This window comes from Hakea prostrata, chromosome 3, assembly GCF_041222555.1.
Source record: "Hakea prostrata isolate BN-2017 chromosome 3, UWA_Hpros_2, whole genome shotgun sequence".
In the NCBI taxonomy this organism is placed as follows: Eukaryota; Viridiplantae; Streptophyta; class Magnoliopsida; order Proteales; family Proteaceae; genus Hakea; species Hakea prostrata.
This window is the reverse complement of record NC_142602.1, coordinates 9,718,554-9,738,295: the sequence shown is the minus strand read 5'-3', so window position 1 is coordinate 9,738,295 and position 19,742 is coordinate 9,718,554. Positions and strand designations below refer to the sequence as shown.

The window sequence follows — 19,742 nt, the reverse complement described above, 5'->3', positions numbered from 1 at the left end:
TGCCTTCGTTTGTCGCGTTGTCCAGATTTGATTGCCGGAATGTTCTTCTCTCTCTTGCCAAAAAGAATCAACATAAAAATTTTAAAAGAACTCGCCGTTGCCGGGGATCGAACCCGGGTCACCCGCGTGACAGGCGGGAATACTTACCACTATACTACAACGACTTGGATGTTGAGTAGTAGTTCACTCAATTTTGTTGTTTGTAAATCATTCACTGTCATTTTGTTTACCCAAAAAGAAAATGAGGTTAATTGTGGCCAGTTTATAGCAACTCAACTACATCCTTTGAATAGATTTTAAGTAAATTTCAACCTGATTACCAAAAAAAAGAGTTGAACCTATAAGAGGTGTTGGTCATAGCCCACTAAACCACCCCATGATGGTCATTTACACTATTTTTTTAGCGTCTATTAACTATTCCCGATAAAAAATAAAGGGGAGGACGGGATGATAGAATGCCAAAGCAAGAACGGAGAGATGCGCTCATGGTGCGAAAGTTCGCTGGTATCACCGGTTCACTGAGCGATATGGCGAAATATCGGCCATATATATATATATATGTGAATGGAGGACCTAATGTTCCAAGCTCCAAATGTGTTGGCTGGTGAGGGCACGAAAGGCGGAGATGCTGTGGTCGACGGAGGAGTCATTGGTGTCACTGTTGTTGTTGTTGTTGGTGTTGGAGGGGGAAGAGGGAGAGGAGGACGAGCTGCGAAGGGATGCGGCGTAGGAAAGAACGGAAGCAATGGTAAAGAAGAGGAGAGTGTCGCGGCTGGAGAGGAGGTGCTGGTGTTGCTGCTTGGGGCGTAAGAGTCTGACAGAAGAGACGAGGTTGGATCTAGATGGTTGTGAGAAGTTGAAGAAGGTTTGATAGCACGAGCAATAAAGATGGATCCATCATCCCCTCTCTCTCACCCTCTTTTTGCCTGGGTCAATTCAACTCCTAGGGGAGAAATAAATGAACAACGACTCTATCTTGGAGCTCGAAGTTGCAAAGAGGGAGAGAGGTGCTTCAAGTTTAAGGCGAGCCCAATTTCCACTTCTGAAGATCGAAGGTCGTCTACATTGTTAGAGACGGCAATGCGGTGGTTCTTCTCAATGGATTCGGCTAACCCGTGAACGAACTAACGATTTATTTCTCGAGAAAGCACTGATATCTCACTAGTTCACATTTCGGTCTTGGTTTTGGTTCGCCATGAACCGAAATATCGCCGAATTTCGGCGATATTGCTTACCATGGATGCATAGAAGGAAAGACAAAATTGTATCGATGGTGATCCTCCTGTGTAGGTGATAATTGCTCCCCAGATTAATACGGGTGTCACTTGAATATAGAATATGGGATACGTGATTGAGTATGATGGTGATCGATGTTCTAGGAGCCTTTTGAAAGTACAATATAGATATAATTTTGAAAGAATTCTACCCATATCAATCATAATCTCATAATTATGTGAACATTGTATCACCCAATCCCAATGCCTCGAGAACCAAGTTGCCACTGCCTTGCAAATTTTGACATCAACAGGTTTACTTCGTAGTTCTAAACTTCTAATGCATGGTTTTTTTTTTTTTTTTTCTTTTTTTTGGAACAATATTGCATGGTATCCACAACTTGAGAATATAATATGGCGTCAATAGTATTAAATAAATTTATTTTTAATTTTCTTGAAAAATAAAATCATAAATTAATATTTTGTATATTTTTTTAAAATCATTATTTTGAAACAGGGGACTATTCAGAAAGATAATTAAGTGAGCTCATCATGGCTGACTTTGAGAGATATCCCAATTAAACCCTTTTTTTCTGGAGACTCTTTTCGGAATTATCTTGGACAATGAACCCATCAAGAGGTTTGTTCTCCCATTTTATTACCTTTTATTCTTGTTCCTGCTCAGGAAAGGGTTTTTCATTTTTCTTCCTTTTCCAAAAAGGTGTCCAGAGGTCAACGCAGTTGATTGGTTAATTGATGTTCGTTTGAGATAATCTGTGTCTGTCAAAGAAAGAAAGAGACTAGTTGCAGTGATACAACCTCAGATGTTTTGTGGCAAGGATCTAAAACTTTCAGACTCCATAAGGAAAAACAAGCTTTGCATATATACTTCAAAATTCAAATGCCAGTGTGAAGATCCAAGACCCATGTAAACAAGAAACAAACACCTTACAGACAAGCACTTCTACATGCTGGATTTTTGTAAACTAAGATTAAATCATTGCATGAGCCATGAAGTACCAAAATACATTTAAAATTAGGAACCCAAGTCAAACTGTAACGAGGAAGGAGGACTAAAAGACAAGTACTAAAAACGTACATAGTTGAAGTATTTGAATTACCAACTAAGATTTCATCTGGGGGAAACCTGGAGCATTCTGCAGTCTTGCTACAAAGATATCAACAAGCTCAGGGTTCTTCATAAACTCTTGAAGCAAAATTCCCTCAGACATGGCGGGGTAGCCAAAAGGTAAAACTTGCTCGCTCTGTGCGTGGGAATCCAAGTAGAGACTTAAATTGTTGCTCTCCACGGTTTTCTGGTTCTGGAGAGATGGGCTCTTTTCCTTCTCGGAGCTGTTTATTGAAGACGAACCACACCTGGCTGAACCTGAGTTAGGGTTGCATCCATTAACAATCTCCTGTAGCAGACCAGAATGGGGAGACTCTGAAGGAAAGAAATCCATAACCTCCTCAGAGGCAATAGAGCCTTTCAAGGAAGAGTTCTCTGCACAGACATTAGTGTTCATGGGTGGATTTGAAACGAAAGAGCAAGGATCAGAAAAGGCAGAGATGCCGAAGCTGGGTTTTGCTTCATGTGAAACGGAAGAAGCTGAAGGAGTGACGATGTCATGAAGAAGGAAGTTCGTATTCACCAGAGGAGGAGGAGGAGGAGGAGGAGTAGGCAGTGGCCAATTAGAGTATGCAACGTATTGATGGAGATTAATATCCAAGATGGACGGTGGAGATGGCTTAGGGAAATCGAGAGACGATGATGGGTAAACGAAGTTGGTACGTGCCTTGACGCCACGCATGGCGAGAGCAGCGCAGTCGTAGGCACACGCAGCCTCCTCGGCCGTGTCGAAGGTGCCAAGCCATCTCCTCTCCTTCGACTGGGGGTCCCTTATCTCCGCCGCGTATCTGCCCCACGGCCTCCGCCGGACTCCCCGGTACTTTATATCACCGCCACAGCCGGAGCCACCAGTAGTCTCCTTCATAAATCTTTTGTTGCTGCATCTCTTCTGCTCTTTTCCTTTGGGTTCAGACAAACCAGTGAAACCGTTGAGTCTCCTCAGTGCTTCTTCCATGGTGTTTCGTTTCAAGTGGACATGAGAAGCAGGAAGTGGTTCTGGTAGGCTTGTATTTATAGAAGAACAAAGCTGATCATTGACTTTTATGGGTTATTCATGAAAATGGATATTCCCATGCCACCTTCTACAGTTCTAAGTTCTAACGAGTTCATCTCCATTATTATAAATTTATAATAGCATTAGGATGATAGATTCCCTCTGAACCAAAATGTACTCAAATTCACAATTCATGCAGAAATCTCACGGGTGATGTGCCGTCTGCTGCTAGCTATGTCGTTGCGTTTTTTTATATCTGGGTTCTGGGTTCTGGGTTCTAGTGCAGTACTACCGTGGTATATCCGACTCAAATCTTCGTGGGCAGTGATAGTACCATAATTTTACATGCACCATAAATTAACGAGTAAAATATAATTAATTTTTGGGGAATGATCAAAGCTGCAGTTAAGATTCAGGTTGGTAAAAGTAAAACTGTAAAAGTAATCGAAACTCTGCTATTTCCAAATTCCAAGATCAAAATTGGAGGTTATTTGCTTGATTGATGTTGATCTGATTGCGTCAATTGTGTTCTGATAAGATTTAAGATACAGTACTGTAAAAACATTTACTTTGGGATCCCCCTAGTCTAGTGGGGTTCAAAACTTCAAATTGGGTTGGTTTATTATGCTAACGTTGGATATAAAATGACTATAAATCTTAAATTAAAAGATAATAAATAATAGAATTTCTTTCAGCTTTCCAAAATATTGTCACCACGTCCCACTACTAGAAACCACCTAATCTTAATTTAAGATAAAGAGTATTTTGGTTAACACCTATGTGACTTTGAATGATGTTAGTTTCAGCTGGATCTACACATAATTTTAAACAGACTCAATTCAATTTTGGACATTATTAAAGCACCTAACATAAAATTTTCAAATAATTTTTTCTATATTTGAAAAAGAATGTATGTAATGCGTTGCTATAGACTGGGCTTTTGCAATCCCAAGCTCAACCCTATATATTTCAATCTAAGTTCATTATCGCCATGACCTAATTTAAGGCCAATGATTATTGTTCCTGACCCTAAGCCATAAAAAGCCAAACCAAGTCCATTCCTGCCTTAATCGGCCCTGTCCTTAACTCTGATTGACCCTATTCTTAGCCCTAGCCCTGATTAGCTTCATACTTGGCCCTGTCGTTGTTCCTAATTAGTCTTATCCTTGTTTATGTTCCTAACTTATTGAGATCAAACATAAGAGACAAGATTAGGGCCAAAATCATGGCCAAAATTATGACAAAAAATAAAAGACGGGTCAAAATAGGTCCGACCGGTCAAAGAGTAATTTCAGGCCCGTTCTTGACCCTGACCCATCTTAAGGACCAAAGTCTTGAGTCCAAACCCTATTCAAGCTCAAGGCGGACTTAGGGTGGGTCAGGACTGTTAAGGCCAAACTTACGCTCCAATATGTATTGTAGAGACATGTATTAATAAATGGAAAATATATACTGTGTTCATCTCCAATAATCCAGCTCTCCAGCCAGCAAAAAAGTTGACAGATGGAGAGATTTTCGACTGGCAATTTGCAGAGAAGCCAAGTTCGGAGAAGAGGGAAAGGAAAGGTAAGGAAAGGAACGGGGTCTGGACCTGGTTGAGCGTGTTTATTACTCTGAGTGACTAGACTGGCGGCACTCAGAAGTTGTTCCTCCCTTTGGAAAGGATTTTTCTTGTTTCATTTAATTTAAATTTGTTTTGTCCATAATCCTCATTTAATCTATCTTTCCCACCCTAGTATCGACTTGTTGAGTTATTAGTCCATTAGTTTAGCAAATAGTTAAGAACTCAAGTGAGCTTCACGTGGAGTTGTCTGGTGTACAGGTTTTAGAGGGCGTTAGGGTTTAGAGTAGGAACTAGGAAGGAGTGAAGTTATTAATTATACCATGCACGCATGCATGGCGATTTCTGGGAATGTTGTATTGCATAGCCTACAAAATTATGGAGCAGTACGAAACTACGAATTGCCACCGCCACAACCTTCAATTCCTCCCTGTCTGTGATTGTGAAATTGGAAGGATGAGGGGCTTGATTTAGTCTCTAATATATAATTTTATGATCCTTCATATCATTTCTGAAAAGGGTTCTTGGCTTCTTATAGGTGGTTTCACTTCGATAATGAATGTTGTTGATCATAATCTTTTAGACTAATGCAGAATTTCTGGAGAGCAGGAGAAGGCAAGGATAAGGAGATAGCTTTGGTTCTCGGATTATTCAAAGACAGCAAAAGCTATATAGGGAACTCAGAGGTGAGAAGTCGGTGGAAGGAGAAACATTAGTCAGCTTCTGATAGATTTTAATGACAAGCAAAGATCCTGTCCGATCTAATGTCTAAGAAGCTCTCCTACTAGTACAAAGCTTAGAGTCCAAGAAGGAAAGCTTTCCTGTGTCATACGTATATGTGGAGTACTAGTCTTTTTTTCTTACAGAGACGCATGCGGAGTTGGACAGACCATATACAGGCTATCTACAGGAAAGCTTCAAATTTTATTTTTGGTGAAAATATAGGGAGGCTTCAATTCATCTCAATTCAATGTACGGTTTGACAAATACATATGAATCCAATGGAAATGGCAAGACAATGTGGGAGGGATGCAAGAGAAAATGTAGCCTTTTGATATTTTTTCGCAACGTTTCTGAAACATCTCATCTCTGACATCTGCGATTCCAAACCCACTTTTCAGAATGTAAAAAGGGGAACAGCAGAGAGATGTTGGGGCCGAAGTAGTAACTGCGCTGTACTTTGTACGTTGTACCTGAAGAAATACCAGCCCATACATCTCCTGTTCTCCTCCTTACTGGCATACACTCCTCGTATAGAGAGAGAAGTGGAATGCGAGTGGTATAACAGGAAACAGTGCTAGCTAGCTAGTGCGGCGCTGGTCAGGTAAATGGAACCTTATAATCGTCGTTCTGCAGGTGGGTTTGCTTTCTTTGTTACTCTTTTGCCCGAAAACTCAGAGAACAAACAAGCTAACAATTTAATGAAATGAGTCCAGTCACGACATGGGGACAAAGAGGAAGATGGAGTTTTGCTTTTCTCCTCTATCTATATATCAATGAGTCCACAGGATAATAGAGGTTAAGCCATGTGAGTCTTTGAGATATCCCGACTCAGATCATCTCAACCCTCTCTCTCATTACTTATTCTATATAACCCATTTATCATTCTAGAGTCTGGACAGCTTTGTTGGTTTCTTCTTTCAGAATTATTTGAGGAGACAGATAGCTAGCACAAGAAAAAATATCTTTTTGCCAATCTATGTCGCTCTGCTAACTAGCATTTTGATTATAGTTTTTCACTCAGAAGTTTTCCTGGCCCTTTTGTCTCCCCTTAGCTCTTCATGTTTCCTTGTCAAACCAAACCTCCATTAATGTACTGAAATTTTTCACCCTCTCTGCTAACATAAGATCATCATGACCTGCATGCCAGATCTACCTCCTCCCACTTGTCAAGAGAGACAAACATGTAAGTCCAAAATCCAAATTCTCAGTTAGAGCAATCTGGTCTCTGGGTTATAGAGAATAGAGATCAAATTCTTTCAAAAAGTCAACTTCCAACTCTCTCTAATCTTACTTAATTAGTACTATCCAGCAAGCCTGTGATGTTTTCTGCATGATCCAACAGTCTTAAGAGAAGACCCCGACAATTCCACAAGGACAATTACCTTGTATTTTATAATTTCCAGGCTCACAGAGAGTAGTAAAAATAAAATTATAGAATGAGAGATACAAGGGAGGCTCGCATTAATTACTTTGTCTGGTAAGTGCAGCATATAAGTTAAGACAGGTTGCTTTCATTTAGATTCATGGGGCACAACAGGATCTACCATTACAGATGCGCCACATTAGCTCTGTTTTTGCCACGTGGAATACTGCTGCTTATGAGGTCTCACGCTCATCTGATAAACTGAGGTTCTGAGCCTGATCGATCCAGATTTGCACTTTAGCTAAAACCCAAGAATAAACGCCAAAAGAGGCTCCAAGAGGATTTGTTAGCCGTTAGGGTTTTGCAGCTAAGCAACTGCAGTACCAATGACAGTTAATGATATGTCGCTTACAACAACCTCCAGGAGGTAAGAAATCCACCAGCTAGGACAGGAAACGGATCAAACAGTTTACACACTCTTGCCAAGATGCCTGCTAAAACATTAGACACTCTTGAAATAAAAAAAAAATTACAAACATCAATATCTTGACATAGCCTTAAAATATCTCCTAAAATAAAACTAACGTCCCACTGTAAAAACAAATTGATGCCATTTAAGAAATGGATAATTGATTGATTATCAAAACATATCTGGATACATCTATATCCACTTCGAATTGCATTCTAAAGAGTATCACGAAGGCACAAAGTTTCACCCATTAAAGAAGATGAAATCTTTTTTTGATCCAAAATAGCATGCAGCAGGATTCCACTTGGAGAAAGAAATATGTCGCTCACGTTTAATATTGGTTTAATTTTAATTACCAATTCATTTTGGACAACTTTATGTTGAGTATACATGAAAAAAAAAATAAAGCAAATTGTACTAGACTTTAAAATGGAGGCCTTAAACCACTGACACCCCACTTTATGTTTAAAAAACACAAATACCCCCAAATCGGATTTTTATTGAATATATTTGTCCAGTGATATCAATGAAAAAAGTTAAATCAATATTTATTTTGTTTCAATTCCAAAAATATCTCTATAATAAATAGTATCTAAACTATTTTAAATGATAAATTGGACAAATATATCCAATGAAATCCAGTTTTGGGGTCTTTGTGTTTTTTAAACATAAAGTGAGTGTATCAGCGTTTTAAGACCTCCATTTTGGAGTGCCAGTGCAATTTGCACAAATAAATAAAAATTTGGGCAGGTTGGATAACGGGCCAAAGAATTACTTTTAGGCGTTCTTTCATTCTCACAACATAAGAAAATAACAAAAAAATGTTTGACAAAAGGTCAATTTTTAATGCTGAGATTTCTCAAAAAATTAAAGCCACCTCTTGAAGTATTTAATTAATCAATCAAACCCCCTATTACTAATACTATTAGTTTTCAGTTAGTTGTTAGTTTTTATTTATAGATTTTCAACATTATTTCAACATAGAACGATGAAGCCGGGCCGGCCTCCGTGTGGGCGCTTCTTTGGGTTTCGTTCCCCCCCTCTTTTGTGGGTCGCTTCGGGCGATGTAATGAAACAAGCCTAAAATAATCCCCCACCTACAACCACATAGGCCTTAAAATAAACCACCACCGCCCCTACCTTCAATTCACTGTGAAGAAATAGATTCCATGATCAAAAGGAGAACCTAGACAAACATTAGGTCAAAATCATGGTGGTTCCAAGGTTCAATCCCTGATCGACCTCCATCAACTCATCTAGTTCAGGTGGTCCGATGATAATGCTTGATCAAACCTAGCCAGCAATTAACGAAGTCAAGAATTCAAATTCAAGCCTAGACATCAAGTCTCTAGCTCCAACATTTTTTGATTGAACAAATGGCTTTTTCTTTATCTCAAGATCCAACTTTCACAGTAGCACTTGCAGCAGCCTTCTCCGGGGAACTCCATAGCAATATGTAGCCGAGCAATATTTATAAAGAAAATATTTCCTTTCATAAAATGGGTCATTCAGTTATTCTTAAAAAATGAACCAATCCAATTTTTGTGCTTGAGAAAGCTATTTGTAACACAACTTTGACTTGTTTTGTCATTCTCAAAATAAAAGATAAATCTCAAATTAAGAATAAAAGTAACATTCAATGCAAATTTTCCGCTTTCACATAAAAAGGTTTCATCCTCAAACATTCTAAGCACAAGTTTATTCAGAAAAAATTAGGGGTGTCAATTTATAGCCCGAACAGTTAAATCGAACTGCACCGGCCGATTATAGCCCGAACCTTATTGGGCCGTAATTGGGCGGAAGGTTCTGGAGCCCGCATCAACCCGAAACCTAACCACAATCCGTTATAACCCGTTTTGTAATTTTACATTAAATAGTATTTGAATCATTATATTATCATTAGGTACTTGGTATAGACAATTAAAAAAATTAAGAATGAATTTAAAAATCAAATAGTCATTCTACTACTTAATATCTAGGTTCTTAATTTCTATAGAATGGGTGGGTTTTTTTTATTGGAAATTGACCAATAGCAACTTTGCTTTCCATATAATTTTCGTTTTTGTTGTAGGATGCTCAATTGTTTCTTCTTGGTTTTTTTTTTCTTATACACCATAAATCGTTAGTCAACCCGAATCTAATCCGTTAGTCCAAACCGTTAGTTAGCCCGAACCCAAACCACACCAAATCGAAACTAGCCCAAAACCGTTATTTTGGCTAATGGGCCATGTTTGGGCTAGGTGTTTTTCAGCCCGAAACCACCCCAAACCGCACCGTTGACACTCCTAGAAAAAACTAAAAAGACCGTTACCAAATGCATAGTTAATCTTCAGTAGGTGGGATATCCAGTGCAAAATATGGGGGTAACGGTTTTGGAAGAACGGTGGACCATGGGAGGCAAGCGAAACGACCGTAAAAGCCCAATGGATCCAAACTGGGTTCTTACTTTGGGCCGTTAAACGGGCCTGAACCTGGGCGTGAATTTCCGGTACTATTGCTAAAATTTTGGGGTTTCGATCTACATCGGACTCACAGAGAGATGCTTTATATCTTTATGATTCAAATCTGTTATAATATCCTAACCCTAATTTCAGTAAATCAGGTTGGCGATCTGATTCTTGAAACAACGATTGTCACCAAATTCCTTAAATATGTCACATGCAATCCGTGTCACACTCCATTTGGATGGTTGGCATGGGTGATTGGTTGTCGATTAGATTCAAATTCAGGGTTCCACTTCCATTCTTCCACCACCACCACCACCACCTTCAAAGGAATGCCCATGCCCATGCCCATGCATGAGTGTGGAACCCATGAAAGCTTCAAGTTGGTATCCTACTTTATATCCAATTTCAAAGTTTGCAAACCAGAAACAGAAATGGCAGAGAAGATTTTCCAGCAGTGGGGAGACCAACCAACACCAATGCAAGGGATTAGTGCACCACATCTACACTAAGGGACGGTAATGGCTCCCACTTGGTTAACATCTTCCCTGCTCGGTGTCTCCATTAATGGCAGCTATTCATGAAGTGGGGAAGGCTGTGAGCCTGTGATTGCAAAGTTGGCCCCTCCAGGTGGGGAATATTTATAACATTGAACTTTACTTCTACAATGACAAACAAGATGTAATCCAGACCCACAAAACCACTAGAAAGTTTTAGCCTGATCGATACATGAATTATTGACGAAGAAGGACAAGGATTCTTTCTCACTCCCTCTTGGTGAGATAAAAAGCCAACCCATCTTTCTCTTTCTTGATACAGAAAAGCTAGAATGGACGGTTAAAGGCATTATGTGAATATGCCTTAGTTATAGTGGTGGTTGGAGCATTAGCAAAAGCTAAGTGGGATGTTACTGGATTGGATTACCCCACTTGTGACTCATAACAGTGTGTATGTCTATATAGCAGAGAGAGAGAGAGAGAGAGAGAATGTAAAGTATAAATGAGAAATGATTCAGCCAAAGCCAGAGAGAGTTCAGAGTTTTAAATTCAGTTACTTCTTCAAGTCTCAGTTTGAGGGATACTGCAACAGGGAAGCTCTACTTTCAGTCTCTGCATTCAAGTCCAGAAGTTAACTTCTCAAGGTATGCGGATTAAATTAACATTACCACTCCATTGCACATCTATGAATGTTTCTTTTTCTTCTTCCTTTTCTAATGACAACTACCCCTCTCTCCTACCCATACTGCTAGCAAAGAGGCCACTTTTATTGGTTTGTCTGGTTTAATTTCAAGTGCAGATCCACGTTCTGCTGCCGTCTATCCAAATCCCAAATTGACAAATTTTAAGAAGTAGGTCTCCATGTTTCACTAGCAGAGCCCCTACATATGATGGACCACTTCACTTCCTGCCAACTTCTTAAGTTTATCCTTATTTTTGCATTCGTATCTTTCTGCAAGGAAGAACTTTGACCATCTGAAGGAGAATTGCGTCTTCAATTCTTGGGTTTTTACATTCAGGTCACCCAAAGATTATGTTTGGACTGTGCAGGAAGAGACCGCAATGGAGGATATGAAAGCGGAGATGGTAGAACCAGTAGCTGACACAGTACTTGCGAGACAGACAAGTTTGAAGACCAACTGCCTCTGCTCTCCAACAACACATGCTGGCTCATTTCGGTGCAGGCTTCACCGAGGACCTAGGCCCCAAAGCTCCAAAAGCATCAATACTGCTACTCTGAATGAGTCTCCTGCAAAGGCAGCCAATGGAAGTATAGTAAAGGCTCAATAATCAACTCATGTTATTGCTGTAATCTCTATCTCTGTCATGAGACTTTTGTGTTGATTTGATCTTGGGAACTTATAAACTGTGGTAACCAGTTTGTGAAGAAATCAAAAGATTACAGTTTAATCTAACAGGTCAGGTCCATACTTCTAAAACTAATCAATGTACAATTTGGCTGCACCATATCATTATACCAGGCAACAGAACACTTAGTGGATGTTGACAAAACCCAAGAGAGGAACAGAGAGAGAAGATACTCTCTACCATTAATCATATATAGTTACGTGAACTATGTAGGAATATCAGACAAGCAATGGATGCTAATGACCATTTAATAGAACTACTTTCTGGGATATTTGTGTCTATGTCTCCTTCATAGCTATCACAGAAGTTGTAGGTGACTGGAAACATCGATTTTCATACTAAAGCAACCTAAAATTGAAAATTGAAACTGCGATTGCAAATATTGATCGAGGATGGTGACAGGCAAAAAGTAATGAATTGGTTCAAGGATTCATGCTCTCCTTGTGAACTGGTAACAAGGCTCATTAAGTAACTTGACAGTGGACAAAGCCTTACTGTGTTAAAATTCAACACTGTTGATTTACATTTAACCATTTAAGTGAGAACTTTGGATTTCAAATGGATAGGCACATCAGCAATCCAGAAAGAACATAAGATAACTGCAGTCAGTCTTCCCTTCTGAAGAAACTTGGATGGTGAAACAAACTCAACTGATGTAAAGTAAATCTTAAGAACATTTAAATCAACTTACATAGACAAACATGAAACAGGATTTTGCTATTTGGATGCATGTAAGTGACATGAAGATGAAGACAGCATGGAAATGTAAATGGAAATGACCCATCTAAATCTCGAAGTATCAACTTCCTTATCGAGAAGATACATTGTCCTTGCTATTCCAAGACAAAGCATCAACCTAAAGGCATAGATAGAATGGTAGAAGATAATATATTAGTAACATGTTATCTAATATGTTATCTTCAGCAGCATGGTTAGCATCTCTTTCTCTCTCCAACAGTCACAAGAATAAGATGCCCCTATATCAAGCTTCATAGTTTTCTATGGCAAACAAAGACAGTTCAATGGCGATTCAATGTGGTTCACTTGAGGTTTATCTCTTCTCTCTGCACTTTCTTGCTTGGCTGTCTGAAGTAGTGGCAGAGTTCTTTGATCAAAACCACTACCCTATCAAAGTTTCTTCTAGATCATGGAAGGCTAGCCCTCCCCTACAAATCAATTGACTGATCAATACAACGTAATCATTAACTATTAAAATTGAGTTCATTTCTCCGAAGCATTTTACTCCAAATGCCCAACTTTAAGTAGAAATCTAATTGGAAAGCCTCCCATCACTTTCTGGCTCCCAACCACGTATCACCCAAACCTTAGAGAAGGCACTAAACATAACTTATCGAAATAAAAACCTCCAACCCTGCTTTGATATCACAGAAATAAACTGGAAAAAAGGAAGGAATTCAAAATTACTTTGATATTGTTTTACTCAACAAGAATCAAGGCCTACATTTTGGTCTCTGGTCTCAGCATTATAAATAATAAATAATTCGTGTCAATCAAAATAACAGGAAAACAATATTGAATTTCACAAGAAGTTTTAATATAAAGGAGATAGGGAACAATTGTTTATAAACAATACAAGTTCTGCGTAAAACAGTAGAAATCAAACTCCACTGTGGTCATTTACAAATCTGGGTTCCCTGTCTTTTTCACAAAAGGAAACTCACAGGAGGTTTTTCTCCTGTTTCCTGAAGATTTAGTTGTTTATTAGGATACAGGACACCAGCAATGCAAAAAAACAGAATTAATTTCCTACAGCTTACAAAACATGTGACAAGAAAACAAAGAGATTATGGATCAACCTACCCAATACCATACATACAATTTCCCTGCCTGGTGCATAGTAAATCAATGCCCTTCATTTATACTTCTGTTGCTAGGCCACAACTTACTGAACATTCTCTTGGGTCTAGTACGAAGAGAACAGAAGGCTTTAAATTTAGAAGCCTTCCCACTTCTGTCTTGCTGCACATCATTCTCCCCCATCTCGTTGTCATCTTCAGAAAGCTTCATCTGCAGAGTTGAAATGTTTGTCTTGGGGGACTTAAGGCCAGATACACTCCACTCATCATCTACCAGAGCAGCAGTATTTGAGTCTAAGGGTCGTGGATGACTTGATGGGTCATGATCTTGTGAAGCTAGAAAGGCCTTGATGTTGTTAGGCAGCTCAGCTACTTGGCCACCTCCCATGGCAGCACGTGCTTGCTCAAAGAAAAGCACTTGTACAACAACCCTCAAAGGGAGCAATTCATTCTGTGCTGCATGCATGCATGCTTCCACTGAAAGTTTCTTGCAGTCTAGGATGCGGCACAGCCGCTTACGTTCACTCTTGTTGAGGTTTGGGTGTGCCTGAATGATCAGAGACAGAAGAGAGAAAACCATAAGCATTAGATGTGGCTTCTGTCTTTCTAGTAAATGGATATCAATACTTCGAGCATGAATGTACTTCCAGGACACAGAAAACCCAGCTTGGGGGGCCTAGTACTTCTAGTAAATGGGAGATCACATCAGTGAAAGAAAAATTCACTCTGATTATTCGATTACAAAAGTGAGCTCCCTCTCCCCTTTCATCCAGTGTTATCTTAAGGAGCACAGATTCAGGAGTAGTTGTCTGATCTCTTTAAGTGGAATTAATTACAGGGATATCTGGACTGCACCCACTTGATGTAACCCACAATTTTCATTTACCAATAATATCCCAGTGAGTGGATATTGATGCCCAGGTTGATCATTGAATAACCTGTATGAGTACTTAGCATTTCATAGTCAAGTTGAAAGTGTTACCACCCAAGCATATGATAATCTAAAAATTACTGTCCAACAATAACTTGTGAATCAAGAAAAAGGAAACTGGAAAGAAGATTCAAATCATAGAAGAAGCTTAATATGATCAAATTGTATGCATATTCACCGCAACTTACCTTGAGGTAAATGTCAATGGCACCATAGAGATCATCGTGACAAGGCCTGGCGAAGTCTGGAATGGCCTCGGCAAGTGCAATCATCTTTGACAGGGGGAAATTCACATCTCGGGCAACCTCTTGAAGATACCCATCCACAAGTTTTGCAACCTTCAATTTTGAGCTATGTGATGCTGAAGATGATCTCCTACTCTCTTGGAACTCAAAATCAACATTCTCTGCAGATCGAGACCTCCTCCTTTCAAAGATAAGTTTGGTTCTTGGAGGGCTAGTAGGGGGACTCTGACCCTGCAACCTGAATTGCTCCAATATGGTCATTACTATATCAATATCATACAGAGTTTCATTGGTGTACGAGAGTGAAGGTATCAAAAGATCGTTGACAGTAGCCTCCTCCAACTGAATTCCCACTCTTCTAGCCAGTTCCACCTTAGAAGCCGATGAGGCACCAAGTATGTTTGCAGCTTTTAAGAGTTTGAGCAAGAAACTGCAAGAAACAGAACCTCTCTCAATTGGAAGTAAGCTTACTATAGATTCCAAGAGCAACCGATGCTTTGATGTAATCTCTCCCATAGAATTCGAACAATTATCCGATGTTGTTTGTTTGCTGCTGGCAATCCCATCTTTAGACAGGGTGGGCAGCCATCGAAATGCATAAATCTGCAATGCCTCCCCGATGAGATTGTAAGGTACCCTTCCACCGGATTTAATAGCAACCATGGTTCTCCAGTAGAGGTCTATACCCAATTCTGCTATATCTTCGGCCCACCATCCTTTTGTAGCAAGTCTGTGTCTCTGGCTCTCTGCTCCGTTGCAGGAACTATCATCTCTTCCCCCTCTGGAATAACTTCGTGATAAACACACCTTAGAGGGGTGGGCTAGGACTTTGGACGCGATGGCATCGATACATCTGCTTGTGATGCCAAGATCTTCGGACCACAAAGGGAAGGATTTGGTACTCTGTAATGTCACAATGGAATCCTTCCATCCTAGAAAGATGCATGAAGTCAAGAAAACTTCAAGCTTAAATACGAGATTTCCCTTCTCTGCATCCTCTGTCATCTGGAGATACTCTGCAGCACATCGTACTGAAACAATGTTGTAGGCACTAAGGGTGATGGTAATTCCATAGCAGAACTTGGCACAGGTCTCAAAGGCCTCAACGCCACCAGGGAAGTCCGCAAGTTGGAGCGTTTGGGGTTGGGAAGAATCCGTTGATTCAGAGCATAGGCGCTGTAAGCGTAAGCATTTGGAAAGCAGAGGAAACTAGAAACCAGTAAAGGATTTGGGATTATTAAACATAGCAAACAACCAAAAATAGGAAATTTTAAGTGGGTTCGTTGAATTTTATTTACCTTGTGAAGCAGATACTTGAACCCCTTGAGTTGAACAATGAGATCACTGGAGATTTCAGAGGAAACAGACCTGCATTCAGAGAAGAAATGAGACGCCTCAGCAGCTTATCTACGCAGAACAGAGAACAAACGTCTTCCAGAAGAAGAAGAGGAGAGAATAATAATGTTCGTTCTCAAGTACCTTACGGCCTCCGCTGTGAAGAAAGTATCAGGGCGAGATCCGAGTTTCATATACTTCATTCTTGTGACCTAACTCTTTCCAGTCAACGTGAACAAACAAGCAGGAAATCCCAACTCCATGACAGAAGAAAGCTTCTCCTTCACTTGAAGAACACTCCTCAGTCAATACTCCTCAGGAAAAAGGATATCTTTTTGTACAGAAATTGACGCAATTAACAGAACCCGCCCAAGGAAATTAACCAAATTGGGAACAATCTGATCAACACAAGGAAGTTAGATTTTCATGGAAGAAGGTAAAAGAAACGAAGATTAAGACCACCAACAGCAGTTTTATGGTTCCAGGATACGTTAAACCCTCACATGTACAGTTTACCTAAAAAAAGATAAGAAAAACTCACATGTACATAATGGGTAAAGAAGAGAAACAGAGTAAAAAACAAGGAAAACAAGAATTGATGTCAATCAAATCCCATAAAACCTCCTCCGTTTTAAAATTCTTGTCATGGAAAACAGGGCAGTTGAGCCAAAGGAAACAGAGACACAGAGCTCTATAATGTCCTAGGTCTACATATCCAAATTATTTCACCAGCGACCGAACTTGCAATTGGTATCCATCGATCTCTTCTTATGAATTATGATAGGAATGAAAGAACTCGTAAACGTTGGAGACGAGTTGCAGTCACAGTGCGGCCTGAGTGGGTCCGTGGGCTTCACTAATCATTGATCCCTGCAACACCACCGTGATCCACTCTTTAAAGTTTCATACTTTATGTTGATTATTTTGTTGTCAAATACTAATTTATACGTAACGACCGTACGAATGTCAGACTGTGCGTGCGCTTGGAATCATCAGGTTTCAAATTTGTTTTTACAGAAAATAAACACAGCCCAAGGGTGTGTCAGTGTGACCTTCTTATGATATAGATGTCGTGATATGACTCCATTTTCTCTTCATCACAGTCAAATACCGATATTCATTTATGTCAGAACAGCATAGTCTCTAATCTCTATATAGATACGCGATCTCCTGTTGTAGTAGCTAATCCACATGAATTATTGAAAATGGAGATGCGGTGGATGGATCCTCAGTGATGAAATCCCTGCGTCACCATCGGAGTTTCACACTTTGATCATGAAATTATTGAAAGGGGCTCCACTATCCTTGATCTCATCCACTCATTCCTCCTCTGCTGCTTTGCTATTAGCCTATTAGTACTTGCTAGCAGCAGCAGCAGCAGCAGCTAGGTATACAGGGGCACTCAATGAAGTTAGGTACTTGAACCAATCAAGTCATTCTTTTGACTTTGGCGAAGCCCATGCCTTAACAGCTTGGGGAGCTATAGCTAACTGTTGCTCTCATTTCGCATGAAGATTGAAGGGTCATCCACAACCACAACCTCAATCTTAGAGCTGTCTTAGACATGTTCTGTAAATTCCGCCATTTGGATGGTGGGTATTGTTTTAGGTATCACAGGAGACAATCATAAGGTTATATTTGATGAGAACATGAGTTCAACCAGTTGAAATTAGTTTTCCCATCTCATATACCAAACATCCTCATTTTTATGAAAGTTTTTCCTGATCACATTCGAAGTTTGCAAGGACATTGCAGTCGTACCTTTCTGGAATTGGAGAAACAAAAACATCCTGCAAGGGTGCCCAACACATGGGAGATCTGGATCCGATGGGTGGCCCGTGAGCCGCCAGAGGATCCCATCTTGGAGATCTTTTCCCAACTCCCACGATACAATCAAAGAAGTAATTAGCAGAAAAAGAAGGGAAAAGAGAGAGAGAGAGAGAGAGAGAGAGAAATTAATTGGGAATGGAAAAGCAGCTCTCGTTGGATGACTTGGATCCATCATGCATTAGCAATAGAATGAATGATTGCAATATATGTTACGTGCCCAACAAGGATTTGGAAGACCTAAGTAGAATTCTACCTAATGATTACAGTCCAATTAGGTGGGCCTGGGCCTGGCCTTACCACCTGATTATTAACCCAAAATCTTTACAATGAATGGATTAAAATGGAATTAAAGAAATGAAATGAAATGCAGAGAGGTGCATGGGACCAGTACCATGCACCAGGACCTCAGGATCCACATCCTCTATAATTTCTTTCCCTACAATTCTTTACAATTCCTTCTTAGGAGTATGCCATCTGGCATTTAAGTAATTCAATGGTCGCCAACAAATTAGAATTTAATTAAAATTCAAATTTATGGGTGGGTTTAAATAAAATTCAAATTTAGTTTGAATTGGGTAACCATTGAATTGCTTAAATGCCACATGGCACAATCCTATGAGGGAATTGTAGAGAAAGGAATTACAGAGGATGTGGATCCGACCAAGTACCACCTGTTCCTCCTCATGTATTATCTCATTTTAGAATCTGTGAACCCCCTGATGACTACCAGAAAAACAGGTTTTGGTGTTTCTTGCCTTATGAAGTAGAAAAATTGGTTGAAAATTGTTTATGAAACCATTTCTTCCTATGTGATTTTTGTAGCATAAATTGAAACTTTTGAAAACTTTTACAAAAAGAAACACTTTTGATGCACAGATTCTAAAAGCAAAATTGGGTGTAGGTTGAATTTAAGTAAGATAATTTTAAAATTAATATTTATAAAATTTGACACTCTAAATAGAATGGTGAATTTCGTAAATTTTATTACCATTTTCAAAATTTTTACTTTCAAAAAACAAGTTTATCAGATGCCTTCAAAAAAGTGTTTTTTTTTTTTTTTTGGGTTCTAGAAACTGTTTCTACAATAATATATATAAACCATTAAGTTTATAACTTCAAGATTAATTAATTTCCTCCTTTGCTTGCTCGAATAGATTAATGATCTTTTTGACCATCTGGAAGACTGAAGAAGAAGAATTATTTCATCCAATATCTGGGTTTTGTCCTCTCAACTAACTATTATCCATAATTATTCAGTGCTCATACGCAATCTATTAAAGGTTTAGTGCAATGGAGTTCCTCCCAGAAGAAGAAACCTGTATAAATCTGCTTATGGCAATGAATTAGGTTAATCAATATACTGGAAGACAAAGAAATGATGATGCAGCTCACCTCTTTCATAGCTAGATTTCGTCAGGAGCAGGATTTCTTCCTTTCTGTGGGTAAGAAACCAAATCATTAAAAGATAGGAGTTGTGGATGAAGTTGGTATAAGAGACAAATGCACACAGGAGTAGTTACCCACCAGGCCACCACAATTATATAACTTCTTTTGCATGCAATGAAAGCGTGTTTGGTCCCTTCTCTTTCAGAAATATCATCGAACACATCGCATGCGCCTAGACACCATGAGTGTGATGCAGACACATTATTCTTCTTTTCGATCATTTCTGCATAATCTGTTGTCACTAATCTCCTCGATCATCATCAATAATGTTCAAAGAGAAAAAAGAAAATGATCGATGCTTAGACATGGCGGGATTCCTAGTCCCACCATGCATGACTCGTTTGAGGAGCTTCTCATCTTCTACCTCTAAGAACAC

At 39.4% G+C, this 19,742-nt stretch overlaps 2 protein-coding genes and 1 non-coding gene across 3 annotated transcripts; all 3 read right to left on the bottom strand.

The window, feature by feature from the left end:
• Positions 1-92: 92 nt before the first annotated feature.
• Positions 93-164, bottom strand: TRNAD-GUC (transfer RNA aspartic acid (anticodon GUC)). Its single transcript has one exon. It is a non-coding gene; the product is annotated as a tRNA-Asp (tRNA).
• A 2,174-nt stretch (positions 165-2,338) lies between these two features.
• On the bottom strand, positions 2,339-3,298 carry LOC149020735 (ethylene-responsive transcription factor ESR2-like). Its single transcript, XM_089146925.1, has one exon. It carries the CDS (start codon positions 3,296-3,298, stop codon positions 2,339-2,341), a length of 960 nt encoding a protein of 319 aa, XP_089003051.1.
• A 9,960-nt stretch (positions 3,299-13,258) lies between these two features.
• LOC149020734 (BTB/POZ domain-containing protein At1g67900-like) lies at positions 13,259-16,938 on the bottom strand. Its single transcript, XM_089148950.1, has 5 exons — positions 16,632-16,938; positions 16,235-16,488; positions 16,054-16,123; positions 14,699-15,964; positions 13,259-14,126 (listed from the first exon to the last, which is right to left on the bottom strand). Exons 2-5 carry the CDS (start codon positions 16,291-16,293, stop codon positions 13,626-13,628), a joined length of 1,896 nt encoding a protein of 631 aa, XP_089005076.1. The 5' UTR covers positions 16,294-16,488; positions 16,632-16,938; the 3' UTR covers positions 13,259-13,625.
• Between the last annotated feature and the right edge of the window lie 2,804 nt (positions 16,939-19,742).